Source organism: Myotis daubentonii, chromosome 5, assembly GCF_963259705.1.
Source record: "Myotis daubentonii chromosome 5, mMyoDau2.1, whole genome shotgun sequence".
Lineage (NCBI taxonomy): Eukaryota > Metazoa > Chordata > Mammalia > Chiroptera > Vespertilionidae > Myotis > Myotis daubentonii.
The window spans coordinates 78,183,453-78,203,678 of NC_081844.1; the positions used below are offsets into that span (position 1 = coordinate 78,183,453).

At 44.1% G+C, this 20,226-nt stretch overlaps 1 protein-coding gene across 1 annotated transcript; it reads left to right on the top strand.

Moving 5' to 3' along the window:
* The first annotated feature begins 8,417 nt into the window (after nucleotides 1-8,417).
* Nucleotides 8,418-18,261, top strand: TXNDC15 (thioredoxin domain containing 15). Its single transcript, XM_059698398.1, has 5 exons — nucleotides 8,418-8,847; nucleotides 11,678-12,168; nucleotides 13,854-14,017; nucleotides 15,891-16,021; nucleotides 17,854-18,261. The coding sequence occupies exons 1-5, from the start codon at nucleotides 8,619-8,621 to the stop codon at nucleotides 18,048-18,050; spliced, it is 1,212 nt and encodes a 403-aa protein (XP_059554381.1). The 5' UTR covers nucleotides 8,418-8,618; the 3' UTR covers nucleotides 18,051-18,261.
* The last annotated feature ends 1,965 nt before the right edge of the window (nucleotides 18,262-20,226 follow it).

Below are 20,226 nucleotides of genomic sequence, written 5' to 3' on the forward strand. Positions count from 1 at the left end.
GGGCATCCCTTTAGCCCATTTAAATTTACACTTAACATTAACCATCACTGTAGTCTTTGATCATCTTGGCCTAGCTTCTTTATTTCATTAGGGGCTGCAAAATGGCAATTTTAAATTCTATTGTTTCTTTATCAATTAGGTCAAATATTTCTATACTAAAAACCTTCCCCTCATCAAATACTTACTTGGTTACCCTGAAATAATTCTTGTCAGGCACATAAATGCCAGATTCTTTCCTTTTACCTACCAGTTTTCTGAATGAATTGGCTCTCCATCATCTTCCAAAGGTGATTAAGAATTTTTTTTTTTTTTTGTATCAGTATGAACTCATAGATTCTAAGGTGATTTATTTCTGGCTATTGAAATTACTCATTTTTATGCTCAAATTGTTTCATCTTTAGCTAGTAGGAGCCAGTTTGGCTCCTTACTCATTTTAACATAATCCTAGTATATCAAGATGGTATGACTTAGCAAAGCAATTTAGGGAAGCAGTGTGCTCTGTCTTGAATTTTAGGGTGTTTGGGGTTTAGAAGAATGTCCTCCATTTTTTAAAATTGCTATTTTATAAAATACAAAAACTGAAAGGATCTACAATGGCATATTGGCATATTAAATTTTTTTTTTTTTTTTGCCCTGGCTGGTGTGGCTTGGTTGGAGCGTTGTCCCATACACCAAAAGTTCCATTCTGGGTCAGGACACATACCTAGCTTGCTGGTTTGGGTCAGACAGGGCTCATCCGGGAGGGAGGCAACTGATCGATGTCTCTCACATTGATGTCTCTCTTTTTCCCTCCCCACCTCTAAAAATTCAATAAAAAATATCTTCGGGTGAGGATTAAAAAAATTTTTTTGGCAAACAAAGGATATTTAAATAAAGACAGGTGGGATAAGGAAGGAAAACAAAGAAAAGCACAGTTTAAAGTGCTATACTAGTATATTCAGCCTGAGATCTGTTGCTAATAAACTTCTGATTCTAGGGTATCCCTCTGAGCAGGCATTGGAAGTGTGAGATAAGCCTTTTGTTTTCAAATTATAGTCCTTCCCTGCACACGGATGTCTTACCCATATCAGTTTCTTTTCTTTTTTTAAAAAAAATACATTTTTATTGATTTTTTACAGAGAGGAAGGGAGAGGGATAGAGAGTTAGAAACATCAGTGAGAGAGAAACACTGATCAGCTGCCTCCTGCACACCCCCCACTGGGGGTGTCCTCGCCACCAAGGTACATGCCCTTGACCGGAATCAAACCTGGGACCCTTCAGTCCGCAGGCCGACGCTCTAGCCAGTGAGCCAAACCAGTCAGGGCCCCATATCAGTTTCTTGCTTTGATAAAGCACCCTCTGAGCTTTTTTCCCTCTCCCTTCCCTCCTGCCATGGCACCCATTTGGATAAAGGTTTGTTTTTTCACGGCACTTGGTAAAGTATTATTTTTGTTGCAATCTATGTATATAAAAGCCTAAGCAACCATCCAACCAGTAGCAATGACACACAATGACCACCAGGGGGCAGACACTCTGACCGGTAGCTATGACATGCACTGACCACCAGGGGGCAGACAATCAACGCAGGAGCTGATGAGCTGCAGTGACTTGGCAGTTCTTGGGTGATGCACTCGGAACCAGAGAGGAGGGAGCTGAATTCCGGGGTGCATCACCCGAGAACCACACTCTCGCAATCTGGGACCTCTCGGGATGTCAGAGAGCTGGTCTCAGCCCCATCCCCACAGGCCAGGCCCAAGGGACCCCACTGGTGCACAAATCCATGCACCAGGCCTCTAGTTGCATATATGAAGCTAGAAATTGTTGATCTAGCCCTAGTCAAATGTTTAAATCCTGGTTTCAAATAGATATTGAGTAGTGGTTAAGTATTGTTTTAGGCACTCACTGCCTATTTCAGTGGCCTATTTGGTTAATCATCTCAGTTTGTTTGATATTTATGTTACTCTTTTGTTTGTAGCAAAATACATTGTATTTAGAGATGGAACAAGACTTGAGTCCCTGCACAATCACTCACTAGCTTATAACTTTTCTCAAATTGTTGCTTAATTTTTCTAAGTTTCAGAAATGGGGTTTGTAATGAGAATAACGCATATGGGTAATTTAGAATACTGACAGTTTGGATTTGGGTTCATACTCAAACACTGTCATTTAATGTGGGACCTTAGGCAAATTACCACTTTATTTTTAAAATTATAATGTATTTGTTCCAAGGATATAAGAATTTTATGGCCCATAAAATCAAAATACTTAACCCAGCACTTGGGATATGTTAGTATGATAATTTTAGTTTTTGTTATACATTCAAAAAAGTCTTTTAACAAAGTATCTTAATAAAATGAAAACAGACTGAATTTTTTAATTTGTAAAGTTTGCTCATTGATTTGGGCATTTGAGTATTGATATTAGCAGAACACCAGGCAGGAGATATTCCTTTAACCTTCAAGTTTCTTGAAATAATCTGGAGTGGGGATGGAGCAGGGTAAGAAGAATATAAATTGATGCAGGTATTCTTACTTGGAAAACTTGGCTGTAAGGGTACTTCCAACACTTGAAGGATTTGATCTTCCTTCTTGAGAATTGCATATACTGTTTTTAGAACCAAAGATATATGGCCTATTGCCCTTTTTATAGTCACCTTTTTTGTTGTTATTGTTAATCCTCACTGGAGGATACTTTTTCCATTGATTTTTGGAGAGAGTGGGAAGGAGGAAGGGAGGGAGAGAGGGAGAGAGAATGAGACCCCCCCACACACACACACTCCCCTCCCCACACACAGAGAAACATCAACTGATTGCCTCCTGCATGCGCCCCAAATGGGCCCTTGACCAGGAATTGAATTTGCAACCTTAAAGTGCACAGGCCGATGCTCTACCACTGACAAACACTGGCCAGGGCTATAGTAATTTTTTTTTAATGTGAGAGTTTTTTATTTATTGTTGAAAGTTATACAGATGTACCTTTTCCTCCCCATTGACCTCTTCTAGCCCTAGCTCTCCCCTACCCCCACCTCCCAGGCCTTCACCACACTATTATCTGTGTCCATGGATTAAGCATATATAGTCACCATTTTTACGTAAATTTTAATATTTTGAAGGTGAGATTAGTGAATCAGTATCTCCAAATGCTATACTGGATATAGTGTCAAACACAGTAAATTGAATAATAATTTAGGGGTTTATTACTTTAAGATTTTGCATTTCTGAAACAACTTCTCAAATCCTGTTCAAGTGCTTCTCAAAAAAAAAATTAGATCCAAGTAACTGAAAAGGGAAGGAAGAACATGTTAGATAAGTAGGTAACTGACCATTAGGTAATGGCTGGATAGGTTTTTTTTTTTTTTTTTAAATATATTTTATTGATTTTTTTTTACAGAGAGTCAGAAACATCGATGAGAGAGAAACATCAATCAGCTACCTCCTGCACAGCCCCCACTGGGGATGTGCCCGCAACCAAGGTACATGCTCTTGACCGAAATCGAACCTGGGACCTTTCAGTCTGCAGGCCGATGCTCTATCCACTGAGCCAAACTGGTTAGGGCTGGATAGGTTTTTTTTAATGTTATTTCATATTATTTATAACGTCAAGTATTTATACCAGAGGTCCTCAAACTTTTTAAACAGGGGGCCAGTTCACTGTCCCTCACATGCACACTGCGGGCCCCGGGACGAGTCGGCTGCTACGCAGGACAGGCAGCAGCGGCAAAAACATCCGACGGGCCGTAGTTTGAGGACTCCTGGTTTATACCATAGGTATCCAAATCTTATTACTCAGCTGTGATAAGGCAGCCTACAGTCTGTCTCCTAATGCTCCTCACTTCCTGGTATGACCTTGGGTAGCCCTCTCCCACACTGTACATGGTAACCTGTGTAACCAATAGGCTATTGCAGAAATTATGTGTGATTTCTGAGGCTATCCAAATAAGATAATGCAGGTTTTCTTGGACTACTTGGTCTGGGGAAATCATCTGTTGTGTCATAATACAAACAGTCCTATGGAGCGATCCACATGGTTGGGAACCGAGCCCTTCTGCCAACAGTCAGCATCAACTTGCCATCTTGGAAGCAGATCTTTTAGCCCCAGTTAAGTTTTCAAATGACTGTAGCCCTAGCCAACATCTTGATTGCAATCTCATGAGAGATCCTGAGCCAGAACCACCAGCTAAGTCCCTCCTGAATTCCTAACCTACGTAAGTGATGGTGAGAAAAATAAATCATTATTACTGTTTCCAGAAACAAAGTTGGTGGGTAATTTGTTTTGCAACAGTACATAATTAATAACACTGATTATAATAAAGATTGTTAGGTTAAACTACTCACAAGCCTAAGAAATAGCCAAGTAATGAAATTTCCCTTTAAAAATAATATTAAGCCGAAACCGGTTTGGCTCAGTGGCTAGAGCGTCGGCCTGCGGACTGAGGGGTCCCAGGTTCGATTCTGGTCAAGGGCATGTACCTGGGTTGCGGGCACATCCCCAGTAGGAGATGTGCAGGGGGCAGCTGATCGATGTTTCTCTCTCATCGATGTTTCTAACTATCTCTCTCCCTTCCTCTCTGTAAAAAATCAATAAAATATATTTAAAAAAAATAATAATAATATTAAGAGTCAATTATACTGACAAACATTAGCAAGTATTATTTTGAACTAAGTTCCCCTGGTCTTTTTATCACACAAGCCTGGCAAAATACTAACTCTGGGCTAATTTGGCTCCCATTGTCTCTAAATGCTAAAGTCATGGGCTGCTAAATGCTATTGGAGAAAAATGCTTACCTGTACCATTTGTTACTATAAATTGCTATGCGACTACAGCTGGATCCCCAACACTACCAGGAAGTTCTTTTGTATTCTTAGCTTTCATGCCATTCTTCATCTAGGTTCTTTCAGATTTCTACTCTCCACTTGCCGTAGATACTTGAGTACTACCCCAGGCTCGCTCTAAGCAGACCACCTTTCTTCTTCACAGAGAAAATTGCTTACCTGCATCCATCCTTTCCTATTCCAATGGAGGAGATATTTCTCTGTCTCAGGTTTTTCCCCCTCTGGATCTCTTTCCCCACTTCTCAGAGATTATCCTTTCTCCTGTATCTTAAACCTCTCCCAATGGGATCCTCTCACTAGCTTTTAAATAAAATTAATTTATTTAAATCTAATATTTACACAAGCTATTATAAAAGTATTGATTAACAGTGTGATATCACTGGAAATGAATTACTGACAGTATACCATAATATAAAAAAAGTCTTGCCCTGGCCAGATAGTTCAGTTGGATAGAGCATCGTCCTGATATGCCAAGGTTGCAGGTTCAATCCCTGGTTAGGGCACATACAAGAGTCAATGGGGGGGGGGGGGGCATACTGAATTATTGAAGGAGCTCAGGATAATCTTTTGTTATAACTACAAAGAATACCCAGTATTGATGAAATAATAATGAGTGCATTGGGTCAAGTGAAGTTCATCAAAATGATAAGAATGGGAAAGGAGCTTGGAATAAAACTACATGAATATATGCCCCAAAGTACTGGTTTACTAAATTAATAGAAATATTCTCTTAAGATTCATACAAAATAAAATGAAATTATTCTATTAAAAATCACCCAAAGCTTAGTGGCTTAAAACAACACATGTCAGGTGGGGGTAAGAGGGAGAGATCAACCAAAGGACTTGTATGCATGCATATAGCCCAGTGGTTCTCAACCTTCTGGCCCTTTAAATACAGTTTCTCATGTTGTGACCCAACCATAAAATTATTTTCGTTGCTAATTCATAACTGTAATGTTGCTACTGTTATGAATCGTAATGTAAATATCTGATATGCGGGATGGTCTTAGGCGACCCCTGTGAAAGGGTCGTTCGACCGCCAAAGGGGTCGCGACCCAGAGGTTGAGAACCGCTGATATAGCCTAACCAAAGAACACAGACACCAGGGGGGTGAGGGCATGAGTGGGGGGTGTGTGGGGGGAGCAATGAGGGGATAAGGACACATATGTGATACCTTAATCAATAAAGGGAAAAAACCCAACACATGCCCTGGCCAGTTTGTCTCAGTGGTTGGAATATCAGCCCACAGACCAAAGGGTCATGGGTTCAGGGCATGTGTAGGAAGCTACCAATGGATATGTCTCTCTCACATCCATGCCTCTCTCCCTCTCTCTACACCTCCCTTTTCCACTCTCTCTAAAAATCAATGAGGAAATATCCTCAGACGAAGAATAAAAAAAAAAAAGGACCAATTAAACGGAGTGCAGATGTGTAGTTGTGCATAACAATTCCAATAGTTATCAGATTCTTGTATGAACAATCCCAGGTCCTGTGGTGTTAGTGCATAGATTTCATTTCAGCCAAAGGAAGAGGATGATGTCAACTCTACTCCCCCCGCCCCCCAAATCCCACGAAAATAAAATCAGTTTCAAGACAAGCTTGAAGGCAATTTTCTCATAAAAAATAAGTGCATCTGCCACCTGGTGGTGAGACAGTCAAATGTGCATTCTATCCTGTTGGCTGCATTTACCCAGTAATCATTAAACAACAGTTCCAACACTGAAAGTGTTTGTCTCTCCAAGCAATCAGCCAAAGCACAAACACAGGTGGGGGAAGGACATAATAAAAAGGAAGGAGTCGTAACTATAGGGCATCCATGTTGGAGTGTCCAGATGAGTCAAATCAGCCCTTTTTTCATTAATCCTAACCCCCCTTAATCCTCTGTCCTTTTGGCTTTTCGTGTACCTTCCAATTGGGTGTAGAGGAGGGTGCAGGGAGAGAATACGTTAAAGAAGGAAAAGTCTGTTATTACCTGTACACTGTTGGGGGTGAGGGAGGTAGTCAAATGATGGCTGTAGTGATCAATTCTAGAACTGTGGGCTCCATTGACTCAGATACTCCTGGGCCTACTTGAGAATTTATTGTAGCAAAACCATGGCAGCCTATTTAGAATATAATGATCACCCATGGGGTCAGATTGATGGTGCATCTTTCTGGTCTAACAACCTGTGATGGGCACAAGGGGACTATGGTTACTCCGCTAGAATCCAAACAGTGACAGCTACCATTTTGAAGTGCTTACTGTGCATCCGGAACTGTGCGCATCACGCTACATCTCATTTAATCCACAGAACTCTGTAATTTCATCCCCGTTTTACAGATGAAGAAAGTGAACTTTGAGAAAAGTTACATACTGGACCGGCCATATACTTTTATAAACATTGGAGATGGAATTCACCACATGGCCCAAAAGCCCAGGTTCCTTTTAATGTTGCTATATTTACCAATGCCTTGATAGAAAGATCTTTGAAACCTATTTCTATTTTTTCAGACCCTCTTAAAGTAAGTTTGAAAGCTGCACTCTCCACATTGACTTAGCACTAGTGGCTGCTCAAAACTTGCTGTATTCTTTTTTTAGGAGACCCTCCCCTCTAACTGCTGACAAGGAGGGTCACGGTCTATCCCCCCCCCCCCACAATATTCTTAGCTCCCCCACTCTGTGACTTAGCTCTGGAATGCACACACCTGCTCCTCCGTTGCACCCCTCCCCTTCCCATTCCTCTTGCTCCATCCTAGGCCCCGGCTGTATGCTCCAGGGGGCGTCCCCTCCTCCAGGACCCAGCCCGCGAGCACACCCACAGCATCAGAGCAGGGACCACATCACCCCCTATGTCATCTTGTCTTCCAGGTACCGTCTTGGTGCTGAGTCTCTCCCTTTCACTCTATCCGACCTCAGAGATCTCCCGGCTCCGCTTTCTCCTGCCTCCCTAATCTACCACCAGTGCCTTTCCTAGGACCCTCCTGTACCTCTCCTCCTTTTATTTTAATGTATAAAATAAGCGGTCTGCCATTCCCGGAGCATTTTCTTAATCTGCTGAGATTTTTGCTTCCCAGCAATTATTGTCAATTTGGCTCAAATAAACTCAGAAAAGTTCTCCACAGGTTCGGACTTTTTTTAAAAAAATTTTTTTAAAAATATATTTCTTTATTGATTTAAGAGAGGAAGGGAGAGGGAGGAAGAGATAGAAACACCAATGATGAGAATCAGTGATTGGCTGCCTTCTGCACACCCCCCACTGGGGACCAAGCCCGCAGCCCGGACATGTGCCCTTGGCCGGAATGGAACCCGGGACCCTTTACTCCGCAGGCCGACGCGCTACCCACTGCGCCAAACTGGCTAGGGCGCGGAGGCTTTTTACTCCACAAAACCAACCCACACCTCCTGCCCCGAGCAGACAGGGACAGGTAGGACGGTCAGATGCACCAGATAAAACTGCGGGGCATCCGTCTCCTGTGCATCTCGGTGTGCGTCTCACAGTGAAAACATACTGGCTGTTTCCGTGAGACGCCAACGTAGCGGGGCATCCTGCATTCACCCACCACCCTGGGCAGGTGACGGGCTAGGGCGGGGGCTCGGGGCCCTGCATCTGGAAGGAGAAGGCACTGCCCCGTGCAGGGTGTGCAGCCCGCAGCCAGGCGCCCCCGCGCCGGGGGAGAAAGAGGGCCACGGCCTCTGCGGGAACCCCGCCCAGAATGCGGGGGTCAGGGAAGTTCAAGGCAACCTGACACATCTGGTGCTTGGCTCCTGAAGACACCCTGAAACCACCGCGCAGGCAGCCAGCCAGAGGCAAGCCGCCCGGCACCAAGATGGCGCCCGCGGCGGCTGCCCGCTTCCAAGATGGCGGCGCACCGCGCCTGCGCTCCCGGCCTGCCCGCCCGCGGCTTCCCTCCGGCGGGGAGCACAACTCTCGTAGCCGAGCGCCGGTTGCCCTTCGGCCTGGGTGGTGGTCCGGGCCGCCGCCCCGCGCCATGTGGCTCCTCGGCTGGTGGCAGGTTCTGCTGTGGGTGCTGGGGCCTCCCGCCTGCTGCCAGGAAGGTGAGTGCGGGCCGGGGCCGGGGCCGGGGCCGGGGCGGGGGCGGGAGGCTGCGGCCGCCGGGCGACGGTCTCACCTGCGCGAAGGCGCGCCTCTCCCGGCCTCTTGCCCGCTCTGCTCCCCGCGATGTCCCGCCCCCCGCCCCTCCGTGATCCCGGCTCGGGGTCCGCGGTGGGAGGGACGGCGGAGCGGGAGCCCGGGCGTGACCGGCCACGGCAAGCGCCCTCAGCGGAGGCTGTGGTAGGGAGTGGTCGTGTCCCGGCGTCTACCAGGCACTCGGTTACTGGGGTGGGCACTTCGCTGTCACCGCTAAGGATGACGAGCAGCCGGCATTCGTGCTGCCCTGATAGGCGCCGGGGGTGTGCGAAGCCCTTCCCCCCCGCATCTCCCCCCGACCCTGTGGGGTAGGTTTCGTTCGCACCTTCATTTTACAGACGGAGACGCTGAGCTCGAGCGGCCAGGCCCTCCGCCTGCGTGTGCACTCGTGGGAAATGGCAGGGCCCGTCTGACTCGCGCAGCCCTCGCTTCGTGGGGCGCCCAGTCTCGCCCAGGTGCCTGCATGAGGGCGGGTGACGGGAACACGGGGACCCCGGGGCACCCGCTGCCTGCAGGGCTGCTCGGGGCTCCCCGGGGGAGGCAGCCACTCCGAGGAGGGCTGGTCCGGGTGGAGGCCTTCCTCTTAGTCCCCCCCCCCCCCCCCCGACCCCCCACCCACGCTCCTTTACGCGGCTTTGCCTGCTCATTCCCATCAGGAGCAGGCAGGTCTCTCCTTTCCCTGGGCATCGAGGTCCAGGCAGGGCAGCCGCCTGTCCGATCGGGGAGGAGGCTGAGCAATAGAGAACCACCGTAATGAAAGCGCCTACTGTGTGCCAGGTGCTGTGCTTAGGGCCCCGTGAGCATCATCTCACTTCACCTTTAAATGCGTGTGGAGTAGATGTTACCGTCACTGTGTTATAGGCGAGTTAGCCGAGACTCGGCTTCAATAAGACTTTTTCGAAAAGCGGTCGGAGCTGAGGAGCCAGGACTGAAGCCCGGGTCGGCCTGACGTCACCGTCACATCTCGGTGCCACCCTCCGATCCTGCACTTACCCGCCGGCCTCCAGGGGGACAGCATGTGCCGGGTACCCCGCGGTCTCCCTGATCGCCCTCAGGCCTTCTCCATCCTGCCCTGCGCCTTGAGCAGCTGCCCCGTATGGAGTGACAATGGTCTCCCCGCCTTCTGGCTTCCTTTGGTTAGAATGAGGGGAGAGAGGGGTGGGTTATTGATTCTCGTAGCTCCCTTCTGCAGTGGCTGTCACAGGTTGGCTGTGTCCCTCCACTGGACACAGCTTTTTAAAAAAAAATATTTTATTGATTTCTTTTTATAGAGAAGAAGGGAGAGGGATAGAGAGTTAGAAACATCAGTGAGAGAGATCGATCAGCTGCCTCCTGCACGCCCCCCACTGGGGATGTGCCGGCAACCAAGGTACATGCCCTTGACGGAAATCAAACCTGGGACCCTTCAGTCCTCAGGCCGATGCTCTATCCACTGAGCCAAACCGGTTCGTCTGGACACAGCTTTGGAAAGTCTGTCCTTGCTGTTTCAAGGTTCTGTGACCGTTTCGCCTCTGGCCTGTTTTGTTGTTGTTAATCCTCACCTGAGGATATTTTCCCATTGATTTTTAGAGGGAATGAAAGGGATGGGGAGAGACAGAGAGAAACATAGATGAGACCGGCCAGGGATCAAACCTGCCACTGAGTGCATGCCCTTGACAGGAATTGAACCCTGGACCCTTCAGCCTGCAGGCTGAGGCTCTAGCTAGCCACTGAGCCAGCGGTTCTCAACCTGTGGGTCGCGACCCCTGAAAATACATCCTGCATATCAGATATTTACATGATGATTCATAAGAGTCACAAAATTACAGTTATGAAGTAGCAACGAAAGTAATTTTATGGTTGGGGGTCACCACAACATGAGGAACTGTATTAAAGGGTCGCGGCATTAGGAAGGTTGAGAACCACTGCCTTAGAAGCTCCCAGACCCCGCCCAGCTCCGTAGCTAATTGGTCGTTCACAACCTGGTGGCATGCTGGTGGCTTGGCAGAGTTCATTACCCAGCTGGTGACTCCCCAGCTACACGGTGAGCTGGTGCGAGTGCAGCTAGGCTCATTTGTTTCCCCTCGTCCGTGCCTAGCACAGAGTCTGGCAGCTGTTGCTGAGGTAATGAAAGTTGGAGAGCAGAAGTCTTGTTACAGAGGTGCGTGCAGATTGCTAAATGGACATATAAGACTGCCCAGGACTCTTTCCGTATCTGAGTATTTTGCTCAAGCCCTACCTAGTGGCTCCAAAGTGGGAGGAGAGTTCTCCTTTTCTCCCTGCTGCTGCTCCTGCGCTTGTGGGTGCTCTGAGACCTGCTCCACTGCTTGCTAGCTATGAGCCCTTGGGCATTATGCTGAACCACTCTGTGCCTCAGTTGGTCATCTGTTAAGTGGGGGTAATAACCCTTGTCCTGCCTTTCTCACATAACTGTCATAATGTGTGCAAAGATGCTTTACCATAGTCGCATCTTCCGTAAATCCATTATTAAAGTTTTTTGCTTATAATTCACATGGCAAGCAGCCATTTTTGCTTGAAGCTATGTATTTATCTACTTATTTGTTTGGCATTCATTAATCTAGTACCTTTTTGAGAACTTCTTCATGACCTGGAGAATGGTGGGGCCCTCTGATAGTTTAATGGGAAGGATAGCTTTTTTCTCTGTAGGGGAACATTTCATATTTGAGGAGAACTGTAATTCTGTGGGGTTCATTTTTTTGGAAGTCAAATGTGACTGAACATGCTGGCATGTTTTAGTTGCAGAGGAAAGTGGTCACATGTGGTCAGGGGAGGAGCAGCCTGCCCCTGCTTTCCAGATGGGGACTGTGTACATGAGTGAAGAGGAGCCTTCACATGGCCCAGTGGTCCTGGACACGTCAGCAGAAGAAGCCGATGCAGTGCTGGGGCTGGACACCGAGGGCAACCACATGGTGATGCTGTCTGTGATTCCTGGGGAAGCCGAAGACAAACTGAGCTCAGAGCCCAGCAGTGGCACCTGTAGGGCTGGAAGGAAGGAAGACTCACCATGCCACCTCCCAGAGAGCCTCTTCTCTCTGGACAGCGCTGGAGCCAACATCCCGGATAGAGAAGAGGAGGATTACACGGAGCCAGAAGCAGTGGAAGCTGACCCGGCCCCCACTGAGGACTCCAATCACACTGATAGCCAGAAATCCCCTAAGGTCAACTGTGAGGAGAGAAACGTCACTGGGCTAGAAAATTTCACCCTGAAAATTTTAAATATGTCACAGGTAAGAAACAGTGATTTAGTACTTTTCTCCTTTTTGGCACATCTATTTTTTATTTTATTTTTTGCACATCAATTTTTTGATTCAAGACAACTTTCAGATGGGAATCTTGATCATATTGTAAGTAGGATAGTGTGCAGTGGCAGCATCAGTGAGAATGGATATAACTAGTGTCCATTATGCTTTTGGACAATATCAACTTAATCATCCTTGGAGTAGTCTCACCACCAATCACCATGATAAAAATCCCAGTAGACATCAGAATCATAACAGAAGCTGCTTAAAAAGTCTGAATTATAGCCTGGCCAGTATGGCTCAGTGGTTGAGCGTCAACCATGAGCCAGGAGGTCAGGGTTCGATTCCCGGTCAGGGCACATGCCTGGGTTGTCGGCTTGATCCCCAGGAGGTAGCTAGCTGATCAATGTTTCTCTCTCATCGATATTTTTATCTTTCTCTCCCTCTCCCCTCTCTCTCTTTCTCTCTCTCTCTCTCTTAAAAAAAAAAAATCTGAATTATAAATAATACTCTGAATTGTTAAAATTGTAATTTAGCATTGTTTAGATTAGTGATGCCCCTGGGAAATATGTTATATTGAGGAAAGTTTTTTCCTCCAAAGAGTATGAATCCAGTGTTTACTCTTGAGTGACTGCTGAAACAATTGTCCCAAACCCAGCCATGTTTTTCCAGCTAGTTAGATAAATAGTGATTCCAAAGAAAATACTTGAATAAAGCCTGATAACTTTTTGTGGGATAGTTTCTGTAGGATGGCTTTATGTCAGATGGCAGCATGAATGCAGAGATTTCTGAGCTCTGAAAGCTGTGATTACTTCTTTTTTTTTTTTTAATCCTCATCTAAGGATATTTTTTCCATTGATTTTTAGAGTGAATGGAAGGGATGGGGAAGAGACAGAGCATCGATATGATAGTGATACATCAACTGGTTGCCTCTTGCATGCGCCCCAACCTGGGCCAGGGATCAAGCCTGCAACTAGAGTACATGCCCTTGACCGGAATCAAACCCACAACCCTTTCGTCTGCAGGCCAATGCTCTAACCAGTGAGCCAAACAGCTAGGGCTGTTATTGCCTCTTTTAAATGGGGGCACGTATGATATGTTGAACACACGTAGCCCCTCCAAGTGCAGGCTCAGTGCTGGCCTCACACCCGCCCCTCAGTGCCTGAGCTCTGTGGGACTTGTCTCATAGGTGTCACATACACGACCAGGGGAGAGCAGTTTTAAACAGAGTTAGGGTGGTGGCAGAGATGGTGCACTTTTGACTTGAACTAACCTTTGGCCAAATACATTGATACAACTGCTAGTACAGACTGGGATCTGCTGGGATGATAGTTTGGGTCTGAGATCACAATGTCATTAGAGTGTGTGAGATGCCCAATCAAAGGTTGGGACAGTGGCCTATACCCTGTGAGTACCTAGTATTTAAATGGCTAAATTATGAAAATTGCTCTAGAGTAAGGTTGAGAAAGCTTAAAGGAAAGTGTATAACTTATTTGATAGTACTTTTCTGCTGATTGATGAATGCTTATGATTCAAAATCCAAAAGGTTTTAAGGGGATATACTACAGTTTTCCTCCTCCCCCTCCCCCTACTTCCTTTTCCTGCTTCTTGGGTATCCTTCCAGAAAAATGTACATTTACTGCTGACTTTAACACTTGTTTCTTTTACCGTAGGACCTTATGGATTTTCTAAACCCCAATGGTAGTGACTGCACGCTAGTCCTGTTTTATACCCCTTGGTGCCGATTTTCTGCCAGCTTGGCCCCTCATTTTAATTCTCTGCCCCGGGCATTTCCAGCTCTTCATTTTTTGGCCCTGGATGCATCTCAGCATAGCAGGTATCTTCCCTTCGTTGGGTTTCCATGTTTCTGTCTCATCCCAATGAGACAATCCCTTTGGCAGTTGTTTGGAGGTGATAATTAAGTGAAATGCAGAGGAGGCAGGCATGAGCTTTTTAGAGGGATTGAAGGAAGGGAAAGGCAAGTGTGAGTGCGGAGTGAGGAATGTCGACTGGTTGAGGAAATTGATGGCCCACTGTATGGAGGTCCCTTTTGAGGAAGGACAGCTCTCTGTGTGGTGGCAGTGCAGGGGCCGGAGGACTTCCTAGGATCCTGGCCAGAACGAATTAGCAAAATTAGTCACAAGTAAGATCTTCCTTTGTGACTTTCATCTGCAGTTTAGGTCCCCACCCTGACAGCCTAACTCTCGGCACCCCCATTTTGTGTCTACTTAGAGTTTCTTTTCCTTTTCTCCCTTTCCCGCTGACATTTATTTTTGCCTGAATATGCCTTAGTAGACATTCAATAAATTAATTCAGTAATTAGTTTAGCCTTTTAAAATGATATTTAACATTGTTTTATTTTATTTTTTAATATTGTTCAGTGGGTGTCTTTTTTAAATGTTTAATAAGTTACTGAGAACATTGTTCAGGTAGTATATATACCTCCTAAGTGCTATGACTATGCTTGGGTTATAAACTGCATGCTCCTCATCCTCTAAATCAGATGTTCCTTAGCAGGTCACAAGAAAGTGTTGTGTGTGAAAGAATTTGGAAAGGTTGGATGATGGTCAAGTTGGTGTAAAATTGAAGTTGAGTAAAACTTAATTTGTGCTCCATTGAGTTTTGGTGTAGGTAAGGTAACTGCCAGTGTTTCCCTGAAACTGTTTATGAAGAAAGAAATTGCCCAACAAATTAGTAATTCTCACAAGGGCTTCGGGGAAATATCGAAGTGGCCTAGCCTAAGAGAACAGATGGATGGGAAGGACAGTCCAGGTCAATGTCCAGCTTTGACCGGGCCCTCCACAGCCTCCAGGCTGGCAGGCTGGCTCTAGCACCTGCTCAGTACTCTTTGGTTTTAGGTCTGGTACCATGATCCCTATCCCCCTGCAGGCTTTTGTCATCTGCTTTGTTCCTTCATTTCCATGCATCCTCTCAGTGTCTGATACGGTGTCTTAATTATGAAGAATAAAGGATACTTGTTTTTAGTATATGGCAGTGTGGGACATGAGTTTGTCTCATATATTAATATTTAAGTTAAAGCATGTTTACAAAAGAAAAAATCCTGATTATCCAATATTACTAATGGGGGAAACTGAAGTTTAAAGAGGTTTAGTAGTCTGCAGGTTACACAGATTACTTGGTTCACTGACAGAACTGAGCCTTGAACCCAGAACGTTTTGATTCGGAGCTCCTACCATTGTTCTGTATTGTGTAAAGGTGAAACAAAACCACGCAGGTCATGTTACTTCCCAAGCACCCTGCCCTAATTGTGAACTTCCTGGTGTGTTTGTTAGATCATAGATTCCTTCGTGCCAACTTTCCCAAAGTAATTGCTTACCATAAGTTGGATCCTTATGAGAGATGGAGGTGGGCACTCTGGAGAGTGTGAAATGTCTTCTGTCAAGTAAATTGACGCAGTGTGTTTTTGTCCGTGAGTTAGAATTTTTTGATCTGGCAGTTAGGAACTCACATAGTGGAGTGATTGTGTCATGTGTAGTTCCATATGGTAATAGCAAGCACCTCAGCAGAACAGAAATGCCCCCAACTGTGACCCATAAGGAAGGTGGTCAGAAACAACTACAAGTCTGGAGTTTGAATATCAGAAACCTCCACACAAGACCGATCCTATCTCATTTATTGCTGTCCATTCTCATATGGTAACTGTGTGAGAAAGCCCACTATTAATTCATGTTTCTGTCTTTTTCTTGTAGCCTTTCCACCAGGTTTGGCACTGTAGCTGTTCCTAACATCTTGTTATTTCAAGGAGCTAAACCAATGGCTAGATTTAATCATACAGACCGAACATTGGAAACACTCAAAATATTCATTTTTAACCAGACAGGTATGTAAAAGTAATAAGCTGTAGAAGACATTTTATAGCTGCAGGTATGTGCCTTCTGTGGTTCCGATCTGCTACCATCCTTAAGTGAAGGATTCAAGATTGCTTTGAGGTGTAAAACTTCTAATAAACTTGTATGTGCCTGTTAAATATCTCTCAATCAGTAACAAGCATAACATGAATAGGTAATTTTAATATGATTAAATATGTCTTTCATTTTTTTTAAAAGGATAGCCCTAGCTGGTTTGGCTCAGTGGATAGAGCGTTGACCTGTGGACTGAAGAGTCCCGGGTTTGATTCCGGTCAAGGGCATATGCCCTGGTTGCGGGCTCGATCCCCAGTAGGGGGCGTGCAGGAAGCAGCTGATCATTGATTCTCTTTCATTGATATTTCTCTCTCTCCCTTTCCCTTCTTCTCTGAAATCAATAAAAATAGGACAACTTTATTGAGATAGAATTAACATATCATACACCTGTAGATTCCTTTTTAAATTCATTTTTCATTTGAGTGTAATATTTACACAAAAATATGCATCAGTCAGTAGTGAACTGGGCGATGAATTTTCACAAAGTGAACACCTTGGGTAACAGTACTCAGATCCAGAAAGAGTGTCACCAGCCCCGCTTCAGCACCACTGCTCCTGCCCTCCCTGTGGATAACCACCATCTTGACTCTGAACACCACAGGCTGCTATTACCTGTTGTTGAATTTTATATTAATGGAGACAGAGTCTAGATCGTTTGTATCTGGCTTATTTCACTCACTTTTTACTAGTAAAAATATTTTTTTTATTGATTTCAGAGAGGAAGGGAGATTGAAATATCATTGATGAGAGAGAATCACTGATTAGCTGCCTCCTGTATGCCCCCCACTGGGGATCGAGCCTGCAACCCGGGCATGTGCCCTTGACCAGAATCCAACTCGGGACCCTTCAGTCTGCGCAGGCTGATGCTCCATCCACTGAGCCAAACCGGCTAGGGCTTCACTCACTTTTGTATCTGTGGGATTCATCTGCACTGTTGTATATGGTTATGTTTTTTGTTGCTGTGTAGTATTCCATTTATTAATCCATTTGCGGATGCTATTTTAATTCCTTAATATTTGCCAAACCAGATGGCCTTGTATATTGAAGAAATTTCCTTCATTGGAAAAGTCTATTCCTCAAAAGCTTTAACATCTCAATAATGAGCATCCATCTTCTTCTTGAAGTATATTCCCTGAAAATAAATACAAATTATAACATCCCTTCCATATATATTAAGTTGTATGTAATTACTTATATCTAACACCAAATAACAAAGAGCCGAGTGACCTCATAGGAGAAGAAGGCCTGTTACCAGATGGTTAGCTATTTCAAGTCTTGTCATTCAGATTGATATGGAGAAAGGGAGCTATTTTATTCAGTGCTCCTAGAAAACCGAGGATACCAATGAAATCGGTAATCACCGATCCCAGTTGTTATTTGTGCTAACAATTCTTTTAGTAAATTTATTTAGAACCATTTTGAATTTTGCATTACTTAACCTGTGAAAACCTTTTTTAGACTCCTGAGAGTAGCTTAACTAGTTACTTGTTGGACTTTGGTTTCAAAAGCCCTGATGAGCTCACAGAAATTCTAGTGTTTTAGTTTGGAACAGCGGCATGGATTCCTGTTCCTATGATGTGGTAGGGAGAAAGGCAAGTTACAAATTATACCGACAGGTGAAACCCATCCCAGACATATTACCAGTGGCGTTTAAGGCTGCATGTCATTTGCATACCATGCAGAATACTTCAGAAAGATCTGTAGCGGGTATGTTTTCTATCTAATTTGAAATAATTATTTTCTCTTGCAGGTATAGAAGCCAAGAAAAATGTGGTGGTAACTCAAGCTGACCAAATAGGCCCTCTTCCCAGCACTTCGATAAAAAGCGTGGACTGGTTGCTTGTATTTTCCTTATTCTTTTTAATTAGTTTTATTATGTATGCTACTATTCGAACTGAGAGCATTCGGTGGCTAATTCCAGGACAAGAGCAGGAACATGTGGAGTAGAGATGGACTGAAGGAAGTTGGAAAGAGGAATTTCAATCCTTCATTTCAGAAATTAATGCTGCAATTTCATACATCTTCTCCACTGAAGAGTTGATTTACAACTTCAAAGAATCATGCATTTGTTGAACTGTTAAATGTGTAAAAAAACTGATAAACTGGTGTTTTAACTAGTATTGCAATAAGCAAATATAAAAATACTCAGTAGGATTCACCATTCTTGTTTTTACTATTTGAACATAATTCAGTATTTTAAGGAAATAATCCAGTTTGAAATGTGAAGATGTATTTTGGTGGAATAATGAGTAGAATGACAGTGTGCTTACTATATGGAAGGCAGAAATAGGACTTTCAGATTAGAAAACTCTTGATTTCTTATATGTCTAAGAGGTTGGTTTTCTGTTCATTTGCAGTTTCTCTCTCAGACTATAAGCAGGAAAGTATTGTTACAGAAAGAATAAACTAGAATTGATAAGTATGACCTTGTAAGTAGCAACTAATGGGAAAATACGAGTTAAATATCCTGTTGTTTGTGACCTCTAATTTCACTAAAAGAATTTTAAGTGGCTTAAGAAGTTTTTTCTGGGTAAGGCAGCTATTAGGAAAAAGTCAATGTTATTATCATTAACTGAAGCTTTTTTAGTAACAGTTCTGTGCTAAAGCATAACTTAATTTTAGTCATAGTTATCTAACCAGCATGCATTAATTGAACCTTAAAATGTTAGCACTGTGCTAGGTTTAGTGAGAGCCAAAAGAAATACAAAACACTATTCTTGCACATAAGTTTATTCTAGTCTAGTTTTAGGACACATATAGAAAACAGATAACATGTCATTTATACAAACTTTTTGAAAAGCTGTTTTTAAAAGGTCCCTTAAATTCAGATATGACAACTGATCACATGATGATACATTACTTTTATACTGATGGTTTGTATTTTATTTACTTAATAAAAAATATTTTTATTGATTTTAGAGAGGAAGGGAGAGGCAGAGAGATAGATAGAAACATCAATGATGAGAGGGAATCATCAATTGGCTGCCTCCTGTACACCTCACACTGGGGATCGAGCTAGCAACCCGGGCATGTGCCCTGACGGAATTGAACCCTGACCTCCTGGTTCATAGGTTGACGATCAACCACCTAGCTACACTGGCCTGGTGATTATTTGTGTTTTAGAGAGTTCATTTCATAAGGCACCCTAAATTTTATGGAAATAGAACCTTTTAGATGAATCTTCTCAGCATTATATAGGATATTTTAAAACTTGTATGTCATGTTGTGGACATCTATGGCTGGGTTAGTCACTGGCAGGAGGGAACTGTGGCTCAGAACAGTACCATTATTATTTCCACTTTACAAATGAGCAAACCCAGACACAGCGAGGTTTAACAACTCATCCAGATTACACAAATAGTAAGTTGATGAAGCTGGGATTTGAACTTTCATATGTATGTTTCTACACTTAAAATATAGGGGATAAACCTTTAGTAATTCCATTTCTCGTAATAACCAACACTTGAATATTACTGTGTGTGTGCCAGGTACTGTTTTACATATAGTTTCATTTATCTGTACAATAGCCTTATGAGATTGGCACTATTTAGTATCCTCATTTTACAGAAGAGAAAATGAGGCCCCAAGTAACTTGGCTCTTGGTCATGTAGCTCCCAGCTACAGACTTAATTATATGTGGGATGCAGCTTCAGACTTAATCATATGTGGGATGGTACCCTGCCCCACCTCTGTGCCATGGCCTAAGTGATCATGGTATGTATTCCCTCTAGTCTTCCTGTTATGTATTTCCCACAGCTAGTCATAATATAGCTAAAATTTAGTACTTTGTGGGTTCTTTTTCCCCCTTAACAAATGGTATTTCACTGTTGCTAATAGTTTTCCTAACCATGGCTCTATAGTAGGCCTTTCAGTAGATTTGGCGGTGGTTTCCCAACCTGTCTGTTCCTGGATTTATGATTGTATATGGTCTCATTTCCTCAGATTCCCAGAGTGGAATTCTACTAAAGATACAGGAATTTTCATGTCTTTGATATGTAATGAGGCCCTGCTCTACCTAGTCTGGGGCTGTGAAAGACTCCCAGGATGACCAATAGATCCCTGGCTTTGCTTCTATCACTTAGTTGAGACAAGCTACATGGGGTTCCCCTGGAGGAAAATGTGG